Source organism: Zygosaccharomyces rouxii (genome assembly GCF_000026365.1).
Source record: "Zygosaccharomyces rouxii strain CBS732 chromosome F complete sequence".
NCBI lineage: Eukaryota > Fungi > Ascomycota > Saccharomycetes > Saccharomycetales > Saccharomycetaceae > Zygosaccharomyces > Zygosaccharomyces rouxii.
In genome coordinates, this window is record NC_012995.1 from 1,081,671 (window position 1) to 1,101,012 (window position 19,342).

Sequence of the window (19,342 nt, forward strand, 5' to 3'; positions counted from 1 at the left end):
GTGATTATCGTAACCATTAGCATTAGCATTAGCATCTGTAGGTCCTTCTAAAAAAGAATGTATATAGTACAGAAATAAGTTTTCTTTAATTTGAAGCTATATTTGTAATGCTCCCCTGGCGGTATTGAGACCAGCATAACTCATCATCCTAATACCCGCAGCTCCGAAAGGAAAGTAAGAAACGGCATAGTAAACCACTGCAATCAACTCTAAAATCGCACAGGGTAGAGTTAACAATGTACTTCTTGAAATTGCAGCAAAATAAATCGTTAAAATGCAAGAACCAAAGAAAAAAATAGTGAATGGTAGCCTTTCCTTCGAACTTAAATGCTTTAAATATGCAACCGGACCCATTAAAACACCAAAGGCAAGTACAAATAACAGTGATCCCATTGACCACAAGAGACCAAATTTCCTTGGCTTAACGGCTAATACAGGGAATAAAAACACACAAATGGTAAAACAGGCTGCTGCACCCAATATAAAACTTATGAAAAGCAATAAGCGCTCAGTTCTTGATAACGAAAACCACGAAGGTTCCTGATCTTGTTCCATATCCTGTCTTGTCATGGGTAACCTGGCATAGACATCCTGTGCCGTGTTGTTGAAGGAATCTGCCCATGATGAGAACAATGTCTTCGCTGACTCATTGAAGCCTTGAGAGTTTTGAGACCTGTTTTCATTCCATCTCTGAAATGAATTACGGAAGGAATTTAATTGATTAGATGAATCCATAGATATACGACCAATAAATTCTGGGTATACGTACGATCGAGTGTGGAATTCTGATGAAATGTGATGAGATGTCCCTTGATATTTCGTAAGGCGTAGTATGTATGGCCGGGTTACGGAAACAGGTTGAAAAATGTTCCTTCATTTCGGCGTATTCATATCAAGAAGCCAAGGGAACTGTTAATTAACCGGTAATTCCATATTCAATTAGGGCAAGAGGGTTGAAATATAGCTAGTAGAGGCTGGGTAGGGTTGAATTTGTGGTACATAATTATTAAAGAGTGCTTTTTCCGTTACCTTCTACTCTCTATATTGGTAATTTTTTAATTGATTGAATGATGGTGGCTCCGGGAGACGAAGGCTGGGATGAGCAGCAGACATGGGAATCCCTTCTCGGTGAGCCCATGTATGGGGGGTTAGGTTTCCCTCCTCAACAGGCCTACGGTGAGAATACACCTGCGCAGCAACATGAGAGTTTACTGTATGCCAATGACCATGACAAAGTGGGATTTAATGAAAATGCGTCAAAAAGTGGTTCACACTTAGATGATCGATTTTCTCTCTCCGAGGAGGCTACACCGTTAGGTGCCTTTCCTACAGGAATCTCTACAACGAGTAACATTGGGCCCAATTGGAGAGGATCACCAGCAGGAGAATTACGGCGAGAATCCATTTCACAACAGCACCACCACCAACAACAACAGCCCGAAGAGTCGTCGCAGCAACAGCAGCAGTTTTCAGAATTTTTCACAAGGACCGATGATACTTCTTTGAGTTTTGCAGATGACTTAGGATCTTCACTAGGTTCGAGCCTTTATACGGAAATTCTCACACCTAGTTATTCGTCTTCAGTACCTTATCATCCGCAATCCTTTAGTGGACCAACAGCATATTTATCACCATCTGCAGGCGTTAGATCACCAAGTTCATCCGTAAGAGCAGGTTCTTACCTCACAGGATCACTTAGAAACACTTCTGCGAATACCCCGAGAACACGACACGCTTCTATTAGCAATAGTATTAGTAACGGCGGTGAGGGTATATTGCCAGGCAGTGTATCTCATGAAGATAGGTTGAAACGTAAGAGAGAATTTCATAATGCAGTGGAGAGGCGTAGACGCGAATTGATTAAACTAAAGATTAAGGAACTGGGTACAATAGTACCGCCTTCACTTTTAAATTACGACATTAATGGTAAACAGGTTAAACCGAATAAAAGTATTATCCTTAACAAGACTGTTGAATATCTGGAATATTTACTACAAGTCTTGGAAGCACAGGATAGGAAAAAAATTCAGTTGTTAGAAAAATTACAGGAACTACAGGACCAGAGTAAAATTGTCAAGACGCAGCAACGACAACAACAACAGCAGCAACAACAGCAGCAACAACAGCAGCAACAACAGCAACAGCAACAGCAACGACAACAACAACCACCTCTAATGATGGGACCAACCCCTCCATATAACGAATTTGATGATTTCTCCGGTAAAATTATCGATACAAGAGCCAAACCTTCACCATCACCACTTGCAACTGCTCCGTTGGATGTCAATCAACAAAACCCTGTTCCTACTAATGATGATCTACAACAATTTTTGTCTGGTGATTTGATTGAGGCAGAGGATAATGCCAAACTAATATTTGGTGATGGTGATGCCAATCCAGCGGACTACTTATTGGAATTTGATTCATAATAAAAATGAGACAACAAGCTCACAAAAAAAAGAAGAGAAACCCTGTATTCATAAAATATTGTATAATGTAAAAAATGAAGGATAAAAAAAAAAAATACTATCGCTATTATGATAATTTCTTGCCGCCATCTTTCCCGATCAGGTGACTACGAGCCTTGTATTTTTCACCATCGTTTTTCTATTTTTCCTCATCTATAAAGCTTGTTCGCGTATAAAAGGGTATGACATCGGAAGATCAGCGATATTGACGGAGATTGACGACAATTGTTATAATCTAAGATACCCTAAGGCATTCCAAAGAAACCAATACCTATGAAACGAGTTTCATTGTTCTTCAGAAGACTGCTTTATCTAAGCCGGCGGAGGAATACGAAAGCAGTGAAGCTTCTGTTAGTTTCTATAATCTTAGTAACATTAACATTACTTGGGATTCAACATGCATCTAATTATATGGAGGTTGATATATTACCACAATCTATTAATTATTTGAACTTTTTACAGAACGGATTTGGTGGTACGAATCAAGCTCACTATTTTGATCAGGATAAATTGACAGAAATGATGAAATATACCATGGAGCGAGTAAGGTCACATTCATCAACAGCCGTTGTGGATAGAACAAAAAACAAGGGCTGTCAGTTGGGTGATGTCGGTGCTAATGCTGTCGATAAGTTTTCCAAGGTGACGAAAGAACAATTGCTGAAATGCATTGATTTCCCGCAAGAGACTTTCGAGCAATTGAAGGATTCGCACACTACGTTTCTCGATACACTAACCAATGATATATTGGATGAGTATCCGACGGATCTCTATGGAGGAAAAGGTATTGTTATAGTGGGTGGTGGGAAATATACTTTGTATGCGATGCCTGCCATAAAAGCTGTTAGAACTAATGGTGATCCAACAATACCCATCGAATTGATGATTCCACCCGAAAATGATGGTGAAGATGCCTTTTGTGAAAATGTTTTACCTGAATTGGATCCATCTGGTTTGACTCGTTGCATTTATATGAATCAAGTATTTGATGAACAGACTTTGAAAGACGTAAAAGGTTATCAATTGAAGGCATTAGCACTGTTGGCTTCAAGTTTCGAAAAAGTATTGTTATTGGATGCGGATAATTATGTGGTTAACTCTATTAGGGATATCTTTGAACTGGATGTGTTTAAAGAATTTGGATTAATTCTATGGCCAGATTATTGGAGACGTTTGCACCACCCACGGTTATACGATATTGTTGGCATTTCTGTAAATGAGAATAAGAGGGTAAGATATTCTATGGACGATGTGAGTCCAACAGAATTATATGAGGAAAAAGATCAATCAAAGATTCCATTCCACGACTTCGAAGGTGCCATCCCCGATGGCGGTACCGAATCTGGTCAATTGTTGGTAGATAAATCCAAACATCTAGGGACTATTATTTTAAGTCTTTACTATAACTACAATGGTCCTTCACAGTACTACCCACTCTTGGGACAAGGGTTCGCAGGTGAAGGTGATAAAGATACGTTTGCACTAGCAGCTACCGCTTTAACTCAAAGAGGAATTGTTTCAGCTTATCACCAAGTAAAAACGCCTGTTGGTACAAGTGGTTACTGGGCTAACTCTAAGGATGAAACACCGTTTGAAAAAGGATTGCCTGATGCTCAAAGATCTTACCGTGGCGTTGCAATGTTACAGCATGATCTATTGGGTGATTTTGAAGCGTATATGAATGCTATACATGATCTTTCTGATTCTTATGATGAAGATTTTAAAATTTACTATCATAGAAGACTTGGTCAAAGGCCGTTAGAAGAGGATAATTCGGAAAGCAGAGAAAAGGTCGCTAATTGGGAAAAGAAGATTCGCGAAGATTTTTGGAAGTCTCATAAAGTAGATTACGACTTAAAGAGTTTCTTGCAACACTTTAAAGATGTGCCTGTACTTTTCGTCCATTCTCATTTACCCAAATACAATCCATGGCTGTTATCACAATTTGGTGATTTGAAATACGATGGTAAAAGGGTTTTGGAAAAGCATGCCGATGATCCAAATTTCAAGCCATCTCGTCATGGGCATTACAGAATGTATGGTGATGAATTTAAGGAAAAGATAAATTATGATTTAGAATTAGCTAATTTCATCACAATGCGCGATCACATATGTGCAGTTGAGGATGGGTACAAAAACTTCAGCTATCTGTCCAAAGAGGTGAATCAAGAGGATAAGGGTTTTGAGAAGTACAGAGCCATGTGTGATTACATTGCTGAAAGAGTTGACATGCTTTCAGACACTACATGGTTAGGGAGTGTTTATTAATTAGTTGATTAATTACATGAGAATAGTAATAATTTTCCGTTCAAGAGAGGAACTTAACACGGATTGATCTCCTGTAAACTCTTAAGTAAATAAGTTCTATCAACGATTGACGATTTTTCGCGGAATATATTAATTCAAATAGATGGTTGGTTATCCATGATATAATGCAGAGAGGTAGAATTAAAGCACTAATTTTTGAAAACAGAATAATACTAAGTAGAATACAACCAAAAATCTTGGCTTCAACAAGCTAAGCTCTTCATGAATGCAACTTCTGTTATGTATTTACATCAGCCTGGACGATTTTTAAGACCGAGAGTTAAGAAATGTCAACACGATATCAAAACAACAACAAAGGCAACTAGAGGTTATAAGGAGACTAAATGTCAAGACATTCCAATGACGATGGTCCTAAGCTGCGAGAGGAGACTGATTTTGAAGAACTCTATCCTGAACTGACCAAAGATACCCTGATTCCACTTATTCTCCCGAGTTCATCGAGCGATGATGATGACCCTACCGATAGACAAAATGGGATCGAAGACAATAGTAGTCGACATGGGGGTCATACCAAGCAACTCATAGTCAATGGGACAGTTAGGTTGGAGCCTATAAGCCTGCCCAGTCACAATTACAGGTTCAAGAAATGTAAGATATCCATTGCACAGCTAAACCAAAGGAACTATCTTCCAACGTCTAAAGTTGCAAGGAAGTCCAGAAGGGTCACACTACCAGCCAAATTTGAGAAGGAAAAGGCACCATATTTTACTAAGTTTCATGTAGGTACTTCGTTGGAAGAGAAGGATCATAAATTGATAAGTTCTCTTTGTCAAATATCTTCAAATTTACATGATTTTAAGACGGAATACGACATGGATGAACAAGACGAATTGTATCTAAATTTTCTTAATTCAGAATACTGCCGTGATCAGATGCATCATCACGAATTTGAAATAGTTATGAGCGTTTTGGAAACTGAATGGCATCATTTGGAAAAACAAATTCCGCCGAGGTCAATAAGTTCCAATGTCTCGGAAGCAGATCATCAATCGCATACCGCTAAGGTCCATTTTGAACTTTATGGATCCGATGATGGTACTGGGACCTCTTTGGATCAAAGATGTGCTGTTTGTGGTGATGCTGATAGCGATAGTTCCAACGTAATTGTCTTCTGTGACGGTTGTGATGTCGCCGTACATCAAGAATGCTATGGTGTGGTTTTTATTCCCGAGGGCCAATGGTTATGTCGTCGATGCTTGGTATCGAAGAATCGTAAAGTAAATTGTCTTTTCTGCCCCAGCCATACTGGTGCATTTAAGCAGTCAGATACGGGTTCGTGGTCCCATGTTGTGTGTGGACTTTGGATTCCTGAATTATTCTTCGCTAACATACACTACATGGAACCCATTGAAGGTATTAATCATATAAATAAATCAAGGTGGAAACTCGTGTGTTACATATGCAAGCAGAAAATGGGAGCATGCATACAATGCACTCAAAGAAATTGCTTTAGTGCCTTTCACGTAACATGCGCTAAAAGAGCTGGTCTCTATATGGATTTTGGTGGGTCTTCCATCGCTGAAATTGCCACAAATCAATTTTATCCTCCACACATGTTACGATCTTTCTGTGATAGACACTCACCACCAGGTTGGCCTGATTGTTCGGGTGGAATTTTCAAGACAAGAAGGTATTTCTCAGATACAAATGATGTCGAGATGCCCAATAAAATAACAGAGGCTACACCGCAAAATCCTATCAATGCTACTACTAAGAACAAATGGAAGACTAACCGGGGTACCCCAATTGCTCCCAATATCTTTGCAGAGAAGGTAAAACAGATTTTAACTTTTTTCCAAATCCCAGGTTCTGCGCAAGCCGCTTATCACATATGCAAGTACTGGTCAATGAAAAGAGAATTAAAAAGGGGAGCTCCACTCGTGCGTAGGTTTGATCCAAGCTCTTATAACATGCTAGATGTAGAACAACTGAAAGAAAGAATCCAAGTAACGGATATATTATTGGAGGATTTGTCAAAACTCCAAAATTTATGCAACTTGGTGAAAAGACGTACAGTGACTTACAACAACAAACGTGTTGCTGAACGGAGCATCCGCAATAAAATTGAGCACACTGAAGGTTATATGATTCAGTCCATAATATTAGACAAATTTGTGAATTCAGATCATTTCAAAGCATTACAAAGGGCCATATCTAATGAAGAAACACTTTCTGATCTTCTACAATTCAAAGATTATAAATGTAAAAACCTGGACACTTTAATGAAGGACCTCTATCAATTTTTGGATTCATTAGAAAATTGTTCTAAATCAACAAGAGCTCTTTCTACTAATTTAAGGAAAGCTCGGGATTACTTGGACAATTTGATTAAGCACTACAAAGAGTTCGATGTCAACGAATTGTTACACCAAGACTTTTACATTAATGATAAGGATGTTGTAAAATCCAAAGAAAGAAATTGGAAGGCAACTTATTATCAAGAACTGGAGGATATTAGTGATGTTGAAGAACTTTCTGAAGACTGTAAAAGAACTCTTGAAATTGAATTTTTGGACAAATAATAATATAAAGCTTACTTTGTATCATTAATTAAATTAAAAAACAAACAAACAAATTCATAGGTGTCACTATACTAAACATTGATATTTTGCGGAAAAAAAAGTGTTTTAATTATGCTTCCTATCCTTTTTATAACGCTTATTATGGTGTCTAGCTCGCCTCTATAGCGAGAAGCGCAGTGTAAGCCCGCCAAGCGTATCATTCATAACCAAGATTATAATATTACGAAAACTGAACAAAACATCGCAATCTGATAACGATAGTCCCTAGAAATGGGGTTAATCAAGAAGGTCACTACTTGGAGTTATGACGAATTGATCGATTATGTTTCTGTGAACCCAACAAGGGACGAAGTTACCCATTATAAAGTAGATCCGCAAAATGAAGCTGACGATTCTATCATGAAAATGCATACAGTTAAAGATTTTGGTAGTATTACATGCTTAGATTTCTCTGATTTTGAAGTTGGGCTAGTTGCAGTGGGTGAAAAAGGAGGGTACGTGAGATTATTTAATATTATGATGGCTGATAACCCTGAATACGAATCGATTGATATGAGAGCTAGAGCTAAACAGCAACGTTGTGTTAATACACTTGGGGTTAACAGCAATGGGTTAGTTGCAATGGGTCTTGATAGAAATAGAAATGATCCGTCCTTACAAATTTGGGATATCAATTATCAAAATACCAGCTCTAGTATCGTTAATCCCACTTTCTCCTACTGCCCCAATGAAAACATCGTATCATCTAAGTTTTTGAATGAAACTGGAATAATTGTATCGAGTACGAAATTTCTAAAGGAAATTGATATCAGAGCTCCACAACCCATATATCAACATCCTACGAGACTTTCTTACGATATTAAATTGAATCCATTTAATGAATATCAATTCAGCACTTATGGCGATGATGGCACTTTAGCAATTTGGGATAAGAGAAAAATTGCTGGTTCAGCGGCATCTACAGAGTTGAAAGTGGCAGAACCATTGTTGGTATTTGAAAAATTGGTAGGTATTGGTGCTGCTTCTAAGAAATATATGAATTCGTGTTTCCGTTGGTCTACCGTTCGTAACAGAGAGTTTGCTACCCTTCACCGAGGTGACATGATTAAAAGATGGTGGTTAGACTCATGTGGATCCAAAGAGGAAGATGGTGATGATGTGGAAGGGCTATTTGTATCGAGAGTTCGTGATATTAACACTACTTTTGATAGAGTGCTTACTTTTGATTATATTCCTCAACATAACTATCAAACGAGTTTGCTTTGTATGAGACAATCAGGTACCGTTTATCGAATGCCTGTAACTCAGAGCTACACAAAGACTTCCTTCAACAATTATAATTCATTGATGCTCTCTAATTGCGAAGTACCAGATATGGATGAAATTCGAATTACAAGTGGGAACCAAAAGTCAAATGTAGAAAACGTTAATAAATCAATGAGGAGATTATCTTTTGAAGACTTGGATCTAGAAAATGATTATTTACCGAATACAGAGGAAAGTGATGAAGATCGCGGATCTTTAGAAGTTACAGACGATGAGGAGAATAGTTATTTAGGCATGAATAATTATTCCATTCTTTGGAAACCTGAAAATTTACTAGAAAAGGACATTAGTGTGATAATTAAAGCCAGAGCCATGTTAGGTTATGGATTGGATCCTATGGCAACTGTACAAATGATTGATGGATCTAAGACACTCCAAAACAATACGTATATTAGAAATACTTGGAGATGGATCGCCATTGCCAAAGCAGCTGTAGATGATGGAACCATGGTTTCAGGAGATCTAGATCTCGGTTACGAAGGTATCATTGGGATTTGGGACGGATTAAGAGGTATTTCAAATCAAAATCGATTAAGGGAAGGTAGAATACTGAATGACAAGCACTTGGAAAAAGAGATTGAAAAAATCATTAAACTGCGTAGGAAGCACAAACAGGGCTTAGGTACGAAAAGTGGTTTTTCTAGATTTGCAGATTCACCTAAATTGACCCAAAGAAAACTATGTCTCGTTATATCAGGATGGGATTTATCTGCCTCCGATTTTGAAGAAAAATATCAAAATATTATCAAGACAGGAAACTATGAGAAAGCAGCAGCTTGGGCGGTTTTCTTTGGAGACATTCCCAAAGCAGTAGAAATTTTAAGTTCTGCCAAGAAGGAAAAATTAAATCTAATTGCAACTGCTGTAGCTGGTTACATGGCCTACAAGGATCAACCTGGTAATAATTCTTGGAGGCAACAGTGTAGGAAAATGTCAGCAGAATTGGAAGACCCTTATCTAAGAGTGATATTTGCCTTCATAGCGGATGACGACTGGTGGGACATTCTTTACGAACCTGCCATATCATTAAGAGAAAGACTTGGTGTAGCATTAAGATTCTTAAATGATATCGATTTGAGCAGATTTTTGGAACGTACCTCTTCTGCCGTGATAAAAAGCGGTGAATTGGAAGGTCTGATTTTAACTGGTATTACACCAAGTGGTATCGATCTTTTACAATCTTATGTGGACAAAACAAGTGACGTCCAAACGGCAGCTCTCATATCACTATTTGGCTGCCCACGTTATTTCAAGGACAAAAGGGTTGACGAATGGGTGCAAACCTATAGATCAATGCTTAACTCATGGGGGTTATTTGCCATGAGATCCAAGTTTGACTGTTTGAGAACAAAGCTATCAGAGACGAGCAATGGTGAGATTAGGGCTGAAGTGAAACCAAGACAAATGTACGTTCAATGTATGAACTGTAAAGAGAATATTAGCAAAACGAATTCATCTTTGTACAATAACAACAAGTTTACGGGAGGAAGTAATGGATCCCTCCACATGACCAAAAAATACGGAATGACAAATACACCTTCACCATTAGAGAGACAAAATCGGAAGCATTCCTGTCCCCACTGTGGTACACCTTTCCCACGATGTGTAATCTGCCTGTTGTCACTAGGCACTTCAAATCTACCGTTTGTAATAAACGGGGCTGATCAACAACCACAAGATCAAGTTCAAGAACCAGATAATGAGCATGATGAAGATGAAGGACAAATCGACCGAGGGAATGAAAATTACCAGGGGAAGAAATTAAGGTTAAATGAATGGTTCAGTTTCTGTCTAAGCTGTAACCACGGAATGCATGCCGGCCATGCTGAAGAGTGGTTCGAAAAGCATAACGTGTGTCCAGCACCAGGATGTTCCTGTCAGTGCAGTAAATGAATATATAGATAATTAGCCGCCGAGCTTAATACAGATCCGTATGACTTACGAAACCTCGTACATAATGATAGCACATGGGAGGCTTGAAAGGAGAAGTTTGAGGTCCGCCCTTTCTAATTGTTGATCCCAACATACAATACAGTGAAGAAGGAGTTTGAAGTGAACGATCTGCCAAAAAGAATTGAGGAGAGAATCAGAGGAAGATTTACCCATTGGGTCGGTTAAGAAGAAGAGAAAGGGAGAAAAGGTAGAGATAAGAATAAAAGGAATTGAGTTTTCATAGTGGCTCCTCACCACCTGTTCCAACACAACTCTTCAATTTTAATACTTTTGACAATTAGAGGTGATCTGGGCGATCCCTTGAGATTTATAGCTTCTGTGGTCATTCGAAAATATTTTACAAGATGTATTCACAGGTAGAACAGGAAATCCAAAGGAAGATTGAGCGGGAGCGCAATATCATCCAGGGGGCTTCGAATTTAAAGAAAAAGACAGATAATGTTATGGTGATTCAAAAATGCAATACGAACATTCGAGAAGCAAAACAAAACATTGAGTATTTAGAGGAGACTTTCAACAGATTACATCTTAACAGTGAGGCTCCACAGAACAAGCCGGTGGAAAACATTAAGAAAGGATATGGTCATCTTTCCACAATTTCACCCGAGGAACACATCTACTCAAGATTAGATTTAGTCAAATATGACTGTCCTTCTTTATCGCAAAGGATCCAATACATGCTACAACAGTTAGAATTTAAGCTGCAAGTAGAAAGACAATATCAAGAGGCCAATGCAAAATTGACTAAATTATATCAGATTGATGGTGATGCTCAGAGTAGTTCGGCCGCTGAAGGTGGTGCCCAAGAATCTAGAAGCCTTATTTTGTTGTTAACCAAGGCCTTGAAAAAATATCAAGCAATCAATGTTGATTTGGATCAGTTTAAACAACACGATAACGATAATTTAGCCAATCAACCGAAATTTAGAAGAAAACAACTTACAGGTGAATTACACATAGGTGTCACAGCAATTAGAGATGTGGATCACATTCAATCACCTCTTTTTTCAAGAAAACCTGAAAGTTACATTACAGTTAAGATTGATGATACTATCAAGGCTAGATCAAGAGCCTCTAGAAACGACAGATGGAATGAAGATCTAGTCATACATGTCGAAAGGGGTAATGAAGTAGAAATTACCGTCTATGATAAAGTTAACGACGTGATGAGTCCAGTGGCAGTCATGTGGTTGTTACTATCTGATGTCGCTGAAGAACTTCGTAAGAAGAAGGTGGGCCAAAGTACTGATCAACAAGGTTGGGTAGATGCTTCTAAAGTTATGAGCTCATCTTCTGCTGGGCCTTCAGTCCCTTCAAATCGTGGATCAGCTCTAAGTGGTACTACAACTTTATCTTCTTCCACCGGTCAAGGAGGTGCCGGTCATGGCGGTGCACTAGCGCCGCATATCGCTAATAGAATTTCAACAAGCTCATGGTTTGTATTAGAACCAGCAGGACAGTTGCTACTGACTTTAGCCTTTGAAAAATCGTCTCAACCAGTGAAGAAGAATAGAGTCGGTGGTCTTCACAGACATGGTGCAATCATTAATAGACAAGAAGAAGTTTATGAACAACATGGCCATCATTTCGTACAAAAATCATTTTACAACATTATGTGCTGTGCATATTGTGGTGATTTTTTAAGATATACAGGATTCCAATGTCAAGATTGTAAATTTCTCTGTCATAAGAAATGTTACGGTAATGTGGTTACCAAATGTATTGCAAAGACTACTACGGAATCAGATCCTGATGAAGCTAAGTTGAATCATCGTATTCCTCATAGATTCGAGCCTGTGGCTAATAGGGGAACCAAATGGTGTTGTCACTGCGGTTACATCTTACCATGGGGTAAACAAAAAGTGCGCAAGTGTTCTGAATGTGGTATTATGTGTCATGCTCAATGTTCTCATTTGGTTCCCGATTTCTGCGGTATGTCCATGGAGATGGCCAACAAGATTTTGAGGACCATTCAAGATACCAAGAGATCACAAGAAAAGAGAAAGAGGATCTCTCCTTCTTTCCAAACAGACTCTTCATCTAACACTTTTGCCGCTAGTGGTTCGTCTCCAGGTAAATCAAGTCAAAGATCTTATCATGCACACTACAAGCGTGAGAGTGAGAGTAGCAGTTTGGCAGCATCAAAGGATCCCTCCACAGATAGGGAGACAGCTCATGGGACCAAAAATGAAGTCGCACCATCTTCACAATCGAAAAACTCTGAAATATCACAACGTCGGAAACAAGAACAACTAGAACAGTTACAACAGCTAGAACAACAAGAACTGCAATATCAACAACAGCAGCTACAGCAACTACAACAACTACAGGAATTACAAGCACTGCAAAATCAAGAGGAGCAACTAGTCCAGCAAGCTCAAAGTAAGGGAATAGAGTCCACTGGTGAGAAGATAAGTAAATACATTGACCAGAATGAGACTTATTTGAACTTCACAGAGAACGCTTACAAGAATGAAGGACCGGTGGTTCCTGAAGGCAGAACTTTGGACCCCTTAGCGGAGACTAGTAGTGCTCATATGGCTCCAGATAATCCATATATAGATGTGGAAGAATCAGAAGATGATAAGGCACGTAAAACTTTAGAGAATTGGAGACTACAAGAACAAATCGCTAGAGAAGAAGCTATCCAAAGACAACAACAGTTGTATGATATAGAAATGGATGCTATGATGGGAGAAGGCCAACTAGAGACTACAAAGGGTGGTCAGGTGGAACCGCTATCGTCATCCAACGTACCAGAGTCGTCCTTCCAGGACTCCTATGAAAATGGTCTCGTTGATCTTGGCGCCGGTCCTTCTTTAGATCACATCGATTCTAATCCTTTTAGAAATATGGTTAACGAGGCACAACAGAAAGACCAATTACAAGTTCCTAGTGCAGACTCCTCAGGCGTTGCTTTGAAATCACCAACCGCTTCAAGATTATCAGGAGAGCAACAAGATATCAATGCTTCCAGGAATGATTATCAAATTTCGCCCCAAAGAGCACAGGGTGCTGGGAGACGTAAGAAGAAAGCAACCAAGCGTAAGAAGGTCACATTGGATGATTTTGTCCTGCTCAAGGTTTTGGGTAAAGGTAATTTTGGTAAGGTTTTACTTTCCAAGTCTAAGAATACCAATCGTCTCTGTGCTATTAAAGTTCTGAAGAAAGACCACATTATTCAGAATCATGATATTGAAAGTGCTAGAGCTGAAAAGAAAGTGTTTATGCTAGCCACTATGGCTAAACATCCATTCCTCACCAACTTATATTGTTCATTTCAAACCGAAAACCGTATCTATTTTGCCATGGAATTCATCGGTGGTGGTGATTTAATGTGGCATGTACAAAATCAAAGACTTTCGGTGAGAAGAGCTAAATTCTATGCTGCAGAAGTTTTATTGGCATTGAAGTACTTTCATGAAAACGGTGTCATTTATCGTGACTTGAAATTGGAAAATATTCTTTTGACGCCAGAGGGTCACATCAAGATCGCAGACTATGGGTTGTGCAAGGATGAGATGTGGCATGGATGTAAGACCTCGACATTCTGTGGTACCCCTGAATTTATGGCACCTGAAATTCTTAAAGAACAAGAATATACAAAGGCTGTCGATTGGTGGGCATTTGGTGTCTTGCTATACCAAATGCTTTTATGTCAATCTCCATTTTCAGGTGATGATGAAGATGAAGTTTTTAATGCTATTCTCACTGATGAGCCACTATATCCAATTGACATGGCTGGTGATATCGTCCAAATCTTCCAAGGGTTATTGACAAAGGATCCAGTAAAGCGTCTGGGTGCTGGTACTCGTGACGCTCAGGAGGTTATGGAAGAGCCATTCTTCCGTAATATAAACTTTGATGATATTTTGAACCTGCGTGTCCGTCCACCATACGTTCCAGAGATTAAATCTCCGGAAGATACCTCGTTTTTTGAACAAGAATTCACTTCTGCACCACCTACTTTAACGCCTTTACCTTCTGTTTTGGACACAAAACAACAAGAAGAATTCAGAGGATTTTCCTTCATGCCAGAGGACTTGGAGCTTTGATTTTAATACTTTACTAATAATTAATTTCTCTTACTAGTTTAGTCAGGGATTCAATTAATAGGTGAGCTGGCGATCATTATCAGAGAAAACAGAAAACTAAACGACACACATAATTTAATACAGAAAAGGGATCAGAGAAGTTTTTTTTCAACAAAATAACAAAAAAAAACAAAATAAAAATAAAAAAGGCATCGTAAATGTCTAAGCACAGAGTATAATTGCATTTAATATTACCGATAGATAAAAAAAATCCTTTAGCTCAGTTTATATTATTTATAGAGTCTTACGTTCGAGTCCTGTTGAGAGCACTCAACAGTAATTTCTTATTTTTCGACACATTTTAAGTGCATTTGAAGGAACGAAGACAAGGCATTCAAGGGACCATCATAGTTGAATATTTCATAACCGATCAACTCTGTAGATTTCCCGTAAGAAAGTCTAGGGAATTACAATGTTTGGTTCAAAGAAACTGAAAAATGTATCCATGAAGCTCAAATCTAAATCCTCCACCACAAATGATGATTCTACAAGAACCCGATCAGAAGAAACTACGCCCTCACCGTTGTTAGATGGGGGTGATAAGAACCGTGGGATCTTTGGCAAGCGCTCTTCCAAGGGGAACCTTTCAATGAAGGGTGCTCTGGAATCTCCAAAGGTAATGTCAGGCGGCAGTTTTGATAGTGGTTCAACCGGTGGTTATAGTTCTTCATCGAGTGAGAAATTGTACGCTGCAAAAGAGTTAAATCACTACGGTCTTAGGGGAAAGCCAGTTACAGCAGCATTCGACTTTACACAATCTCTTTTAGCGGTAGCAACAGAAGCTGGTGAAATTCATGTCTTTGGGAAACAACAAGTAGAGGTTACGTTTGTGCTTAGAACTCCAACTAGAGTCAAATTTCTGAGATTTGTTAAAGGTGTATTTCTAATAGCTATCGATAACAAGAACATTATTATGGTTTTCTCCTTATATTCAAAGAAAATGCTTACTTCGTTATTTAGTCCAGGTCAAATTGAATGTATAGAGACGGATCCAACTTTAGATTGGTTATTCCTAGGGTTTCATAATGGGCTAACTATGATTTATGATGTGGATCATGATACCTTCTCAGATTTTAAGATAGAAAATTTACAAAAGACTAAATATTTCCCCAGAGAAGGAGCAACACCTGTTAAATCTATCCAATGGAATCCAAGAGACATGGCGTCAATTCTGATTTCGTATAATTATGTGACAGTGGTTTATTCATTGGTCGAGGCTGAGGTCAAGCAACATTTCATTTACGAACTTCCACCTTACGCACCTGGAGGGGAATATTCAGAAACTGTGATGAAGCACAGAAAACCTAAGGTTGTGCAATCACTTTACCATCCAAATTCTTTGCATATAATGACACTTCATGAAGATAATTCGATGGTATTTTGGGATGCTAATACTGGTCAATTAATCCAAGCTAGAACTATATTCGAGACGGATATTCACATTAAGCAAAATAATATCACTGAACCCATGCCGGGAGCTCCGAGAATAAAAAGGGTAAATTGGATTTGTCAGAGTAATCCAGAATACACCTCATTACTGCTATACACTGAAAACGAACAAACGGGTTGCGCCTTTACGATGATTGACCTCGGTGGAACACCTCTTTACTCTTTGACCACATATGAAAGTATGAGCAAATACTATGCCAATACGAAAAACCAAAAATTGTTCCCATTGGAGAAAAACTTCCCAGTTATTGATTTCTTACCGATACCAAGGAAATCACCACATTTTTCCGGCTGTCATGATCCAAGTCTAATATTAATTCTTTTAGGCAATGGCGAAATGGAAACAATGATGTATCCATCAGGTCTGTTTACTTACAAGGCAACTTTGTTCCCTCAAACGCTTTCATGGATTAGACCTCATGCCACAACGGCAGTTTGTACTGCTGCACCTAGAAAGTTATGGTTAGGTATGATGTCAGCGGCTAAGAATAACGATGGTATTCTAAAAGGTGGTATGCCAGTTAAGAAAGATTATAGAGTGAGCGACATTCGCTCAGCATTGGCGACGGGACACACCGACGGGTCTATTAGAATATGGGATGCTTCTCACAATGAATTGAGTGAAAGTTCTGTCTTTGAAGTGAGTTTGTCAAGAATTTTGAACAAGGCTACAGATTTAGTTGTGGATCACATATCCTTTGCGCCAGAAACTTTAGAACTTGCGGCTGCTACCACATCAGGCGAAGTTACACTATTCAAATTCGAAGTAAACCAATTTTACAACCCTAACCCTCAAGACGATACAAGAGATTTGGATTTGAATTTTAGAAGATTTTCACTTAATGAGTATAAAAGCATTCTAATAGATGTAAAGGAAAGATCCTCTGAGAAAATGAAACAAGGTTTCATGCCAGCGTTAGTCGTTAATGCTAGAAAGGGAAAAGTTTCTACGGTTAAAAACAGTAATGTCGGATTTGTTTGTATCGGTTATGAGGATGGTACTTTAATCGTTGTCGATAGAAGGGGCCCAGTAATTACTTTTATTGGCGATATAAGGGCTATACCAAAGCTTAACGGTACATGTGTGACATGTGCCGAATTTGGTACCATGGAATATGGTAGTGATGGTTATTCAAGTGTACTACTATTTTGTGGTACAAACGCTGGTGATCTAATCACTTTTAAATTGACCCCGAATGGTAAGGGTACTTTTGACACTCACTGTGTGGACTGTATCAAGACAAACAGCTCTACCATCTTTAAAATTGATCCATTTTCCAAAAAAACGGGACGTAGTTGCGTAGCTAATATGGCACTACTAAAGGAGCTAAGTACGGGTGTTTGTGTTCCCGGTTGTGTTATTCTGTCATCTTCTAATGAGATTCGTGTAATCCGTCCTGGTAAATCTTCAGAACACCACAAATCATTCAAAGCACCTTTGGTGGCAAGTTCCCTCTGTTATATACCCCATATTAGTTCTAAAGGTGAGGTGAAGGAAACTTCAGATTTTGTCACACTACAGATGAATGGTGAGATTAAGATTATGTCAGTACCGGATATGAAGGAGCACATCTCAACACGGGCTCCAGGACCCCTTAACCCGCAGTTCGCTAAAGACTGTTACGTCTTGAGAAATGGTGATATTTTCCTAAGACTAGGTATGTCAGAGTCTTCATTACTTTCCATAGTGAATAACAGGGCTACCGGTCTAAATCATGATTATAACGAACCAGCCGCTAAACCTACGGATATGCTATACAATCCGACTCTCCAAATACCCTTCAGACCTCAAGTAAACAGTTTACAATGGGCCAGGGGTACAGTTTATTGTACCAGTGATCAAATCGACCAATTGCTAGGTGGTGAGAATAGACCGCCATCTAAATATGAAGAGAGTAAGATCGCATTTAAAACAATCTCTAGGAATCTAGAAGATGACAAGAAAAAACTGAAAAAACCTAGCAACAACGATTTTTCCTATCAAAGACCAGTTAAAAATTCTCACCAAAGGAATCAAAGCTATTTCAAGGGCATGTCCCGTGCTTGGGAGAATAAATGGGATAATATAGAAGATAAGCTTAACGATTACGCTGCTGATATGAGTGAAGGATTAAATGAAATGTTCGAAGAAACTACGAAAAACATGGCAAAAGGTGCATTCGGAATCTGAAGAATTGTATGTATAAACTTTTCTAATCATTAATATCATTTTTGTATGTAAATTATTGTTATGGTTCGAATCTGCTATCATCGCTTTTCTGCAACAAACCTTTATCAAAAAGATAAATGGTTAAAGATTAACTAAAAGCTCAACATTCAAGAGGAAACTATCATACCTGACATGCCAAATAACGAAATCACTGTGACGGCACCTTCAAAATTGTCCTTGGACGCTAATACGGTTTTCAATGAAGGAGAGGGGCCCAATAACCGATTGACGGTAACTAGAGAGAGATGCATAAATCCATCCTTGATAGATTCATTTCTATCGTCATTACGACATGGGACCGATGATATGATTAAACAGAGAATGAGTACTTATGACAGAACCAATGGAGCTCGCAGATTTTCTGCTGGTAGATGCGATCAATTTTTGGCTAAGGAATTGTATCCAAATTGGTCGACAAGAGATCAAGTACTAGGATTCTGTGAGAATGAAATGAATCAGATGAAATCAGAACTATTACGAGAATATGGGGACGAAAGTTCAATGACCAAGAAATCACAGTTGGATTCAAGAATTGATCCATATGCTTCAAAAGATCAATTACAAGAACGTGACACTCATTTCGGTAAACTGACGAGGCTACAAACTTGGTTAGATAACCATAAGAAAGTGGAATCCATTGTGAGATCCAATAGTGACAGAGTTCTGAAGAATATTTGCGATGAAAATGCCAATTACCTTGAACAGTTTTGGAAATTTGGACAAGAGCATTGAGATGATGGAAGGAAAAAACTGAACGAAATTTGATGGAGAATTTATGACAAGCTTAAATATCATCACCGTTGGCATTACCATCACCACTGAAGTACTGTATAGTTGAAGTTTCCGTTTGCCAAATAACTGTGTTGGTTGCGTGATCAAAGGTTCGTATAACCAGACCAAAAATTGCTTGATATTTGTTAAGCGATATATTTCATGCCAGCATGTGCTGACAAGGTGCCTTTGAAAAAATTGGAATAACTTACAACACCTAGC

General features: G+C 38.6%; 8 protein-coding genes across 8 annotated transcripts; 7 read left to right on the forward strand and 1 right to left on the reverse strand.

Moving 5' to 3' along the window:
- Positions 1-96: 96 nt before the first annotated feature.
- On the reverse strand, positions 97-735 carry SFT2 (Sft2p; the record flags this gene model as incomplete). Its single annotated transcript, XM_002497729.1, has 1 exon — positions 97-735. One exon carries the CDS (start codon positions 733-735, stop codon positions 97-99), a length of 639 nt encoding a protein of 212 aa, XP_002497774.1.
- A 332-nt stretch (positions 736-1,067) lies between these two features.
- Positions 1,068-2,429, forward strand: RTG3 (Rtg3p; the record flags this gene model as incomplete). The annotated part of the gene is made up of 1 exon (XM_002497730.1): positions 1,068-2,429. One exon carries the CDS (start codon positions 1,068-1,070, stop codon positions 2,427-2,429), a length of 1,362 nt encoding a protein of 453 aa, XP_002497775.1.
- A 312-nt stretch (positions 2,430-2,741) lies between these two features.
- On the forward strand, positions 2,742-4,736 carry ZYRO0F13244g (alpha-mannosyltransferase; the record flags this gene model as incomplete). Its single annotated transcript, XM_002497731.1, has 1 exon — positions 2,742-4,736. One exon carries the CDS (start codon positions 2,742-2,744, stop codon positions 4,734-4,736), a length of 1,995 nt encoding a protein of 664 aa, XP_002497776.1.
- A 383-nt stretch (positions 4,737-5,119) lies between these two features.
- NTO1 (Nto1p) lies at positions 5,120-7,318 on the forward strand (the record flags this gene model as incomplete). The annotated part of the gene is made up of 1 exon (XM_002497732.1): positions 5,120-7,318. One exon carries the CDS (start codon positions 5,120-5,122, stop codon positions 7,316-7,318), a length of 2,199 nt encoding a protein of 732 aa, XP_002497777.1.
- A 270-nt stretch (positions 7,319-7,588) lies between these two features.
- On the forward strand, positions 7,589-10,537 carry SEA4 (Sea4p; the record flags this gene model as incomplete). Its single annotated transcript, XM_002497733.1, has 1 exon — positions 7,589-10,537. The coding sequence occupies one exon, from the start codon at positions 7,589-7,591 to the stop codon at positions 10,535-10,537; it is 2,949 nt and encodes a 982-aa protein (XP_002497778.1).
- Positions 10,538-10,941: 404 nt separating this feature from the next.
- Positions 10,942-14,652, forward strand: PKC1 (protein kinase C; the record flags this gene model as incomplete). Its single annotated transcript, XM_002497734.1, has 1 exon — positions 10,942-14,652. The coding sequence occupies one exon, from the start codon at positions 10,942-10,944 to the stop codon at positions 14,650-14,652; it is 3,711 nt and encodes a 1,236-aa protein (XP_002497779.1).
- Positions 14,653-15,103: 451 nt separating this feature from the next.
- ZYRO0F13332g (uncharacterized protein) lies at positions 15,104-18,310 on the forward strand (the record flags this gene model as incomplete). Its single annotated transcript, XM_002497735.1, has 1 exon — positions 15,104-18,310. The coding sequence occupies one exon, from the start codon at positions 15,104-15,106 to the stop codon at positions 18,308-18,310; it is 3,207 nt and encodes a 1,068-aa protein (XP_002497780.1).
- A 171-nt stretch (positions 18,311-18,481) lies between these two features.
- MIX23 (Mix23p) lies at positions 18,482-19,081 on the forward strand (the record flags this gene model as incomplete). Its single annotated transcript, XM_002497736.1, has 1 exon — positions 18,482-19,081. The coding sequence occupies one exon, from the start codon at positions 18,482-18,484 to the stop codon at positions 19,079-19,081; it is 600 nt and encodes a 199-aa protein (XP_002497781.1).
- Positions 19,082-19,342: the final 261 nt, after the last annotated feature.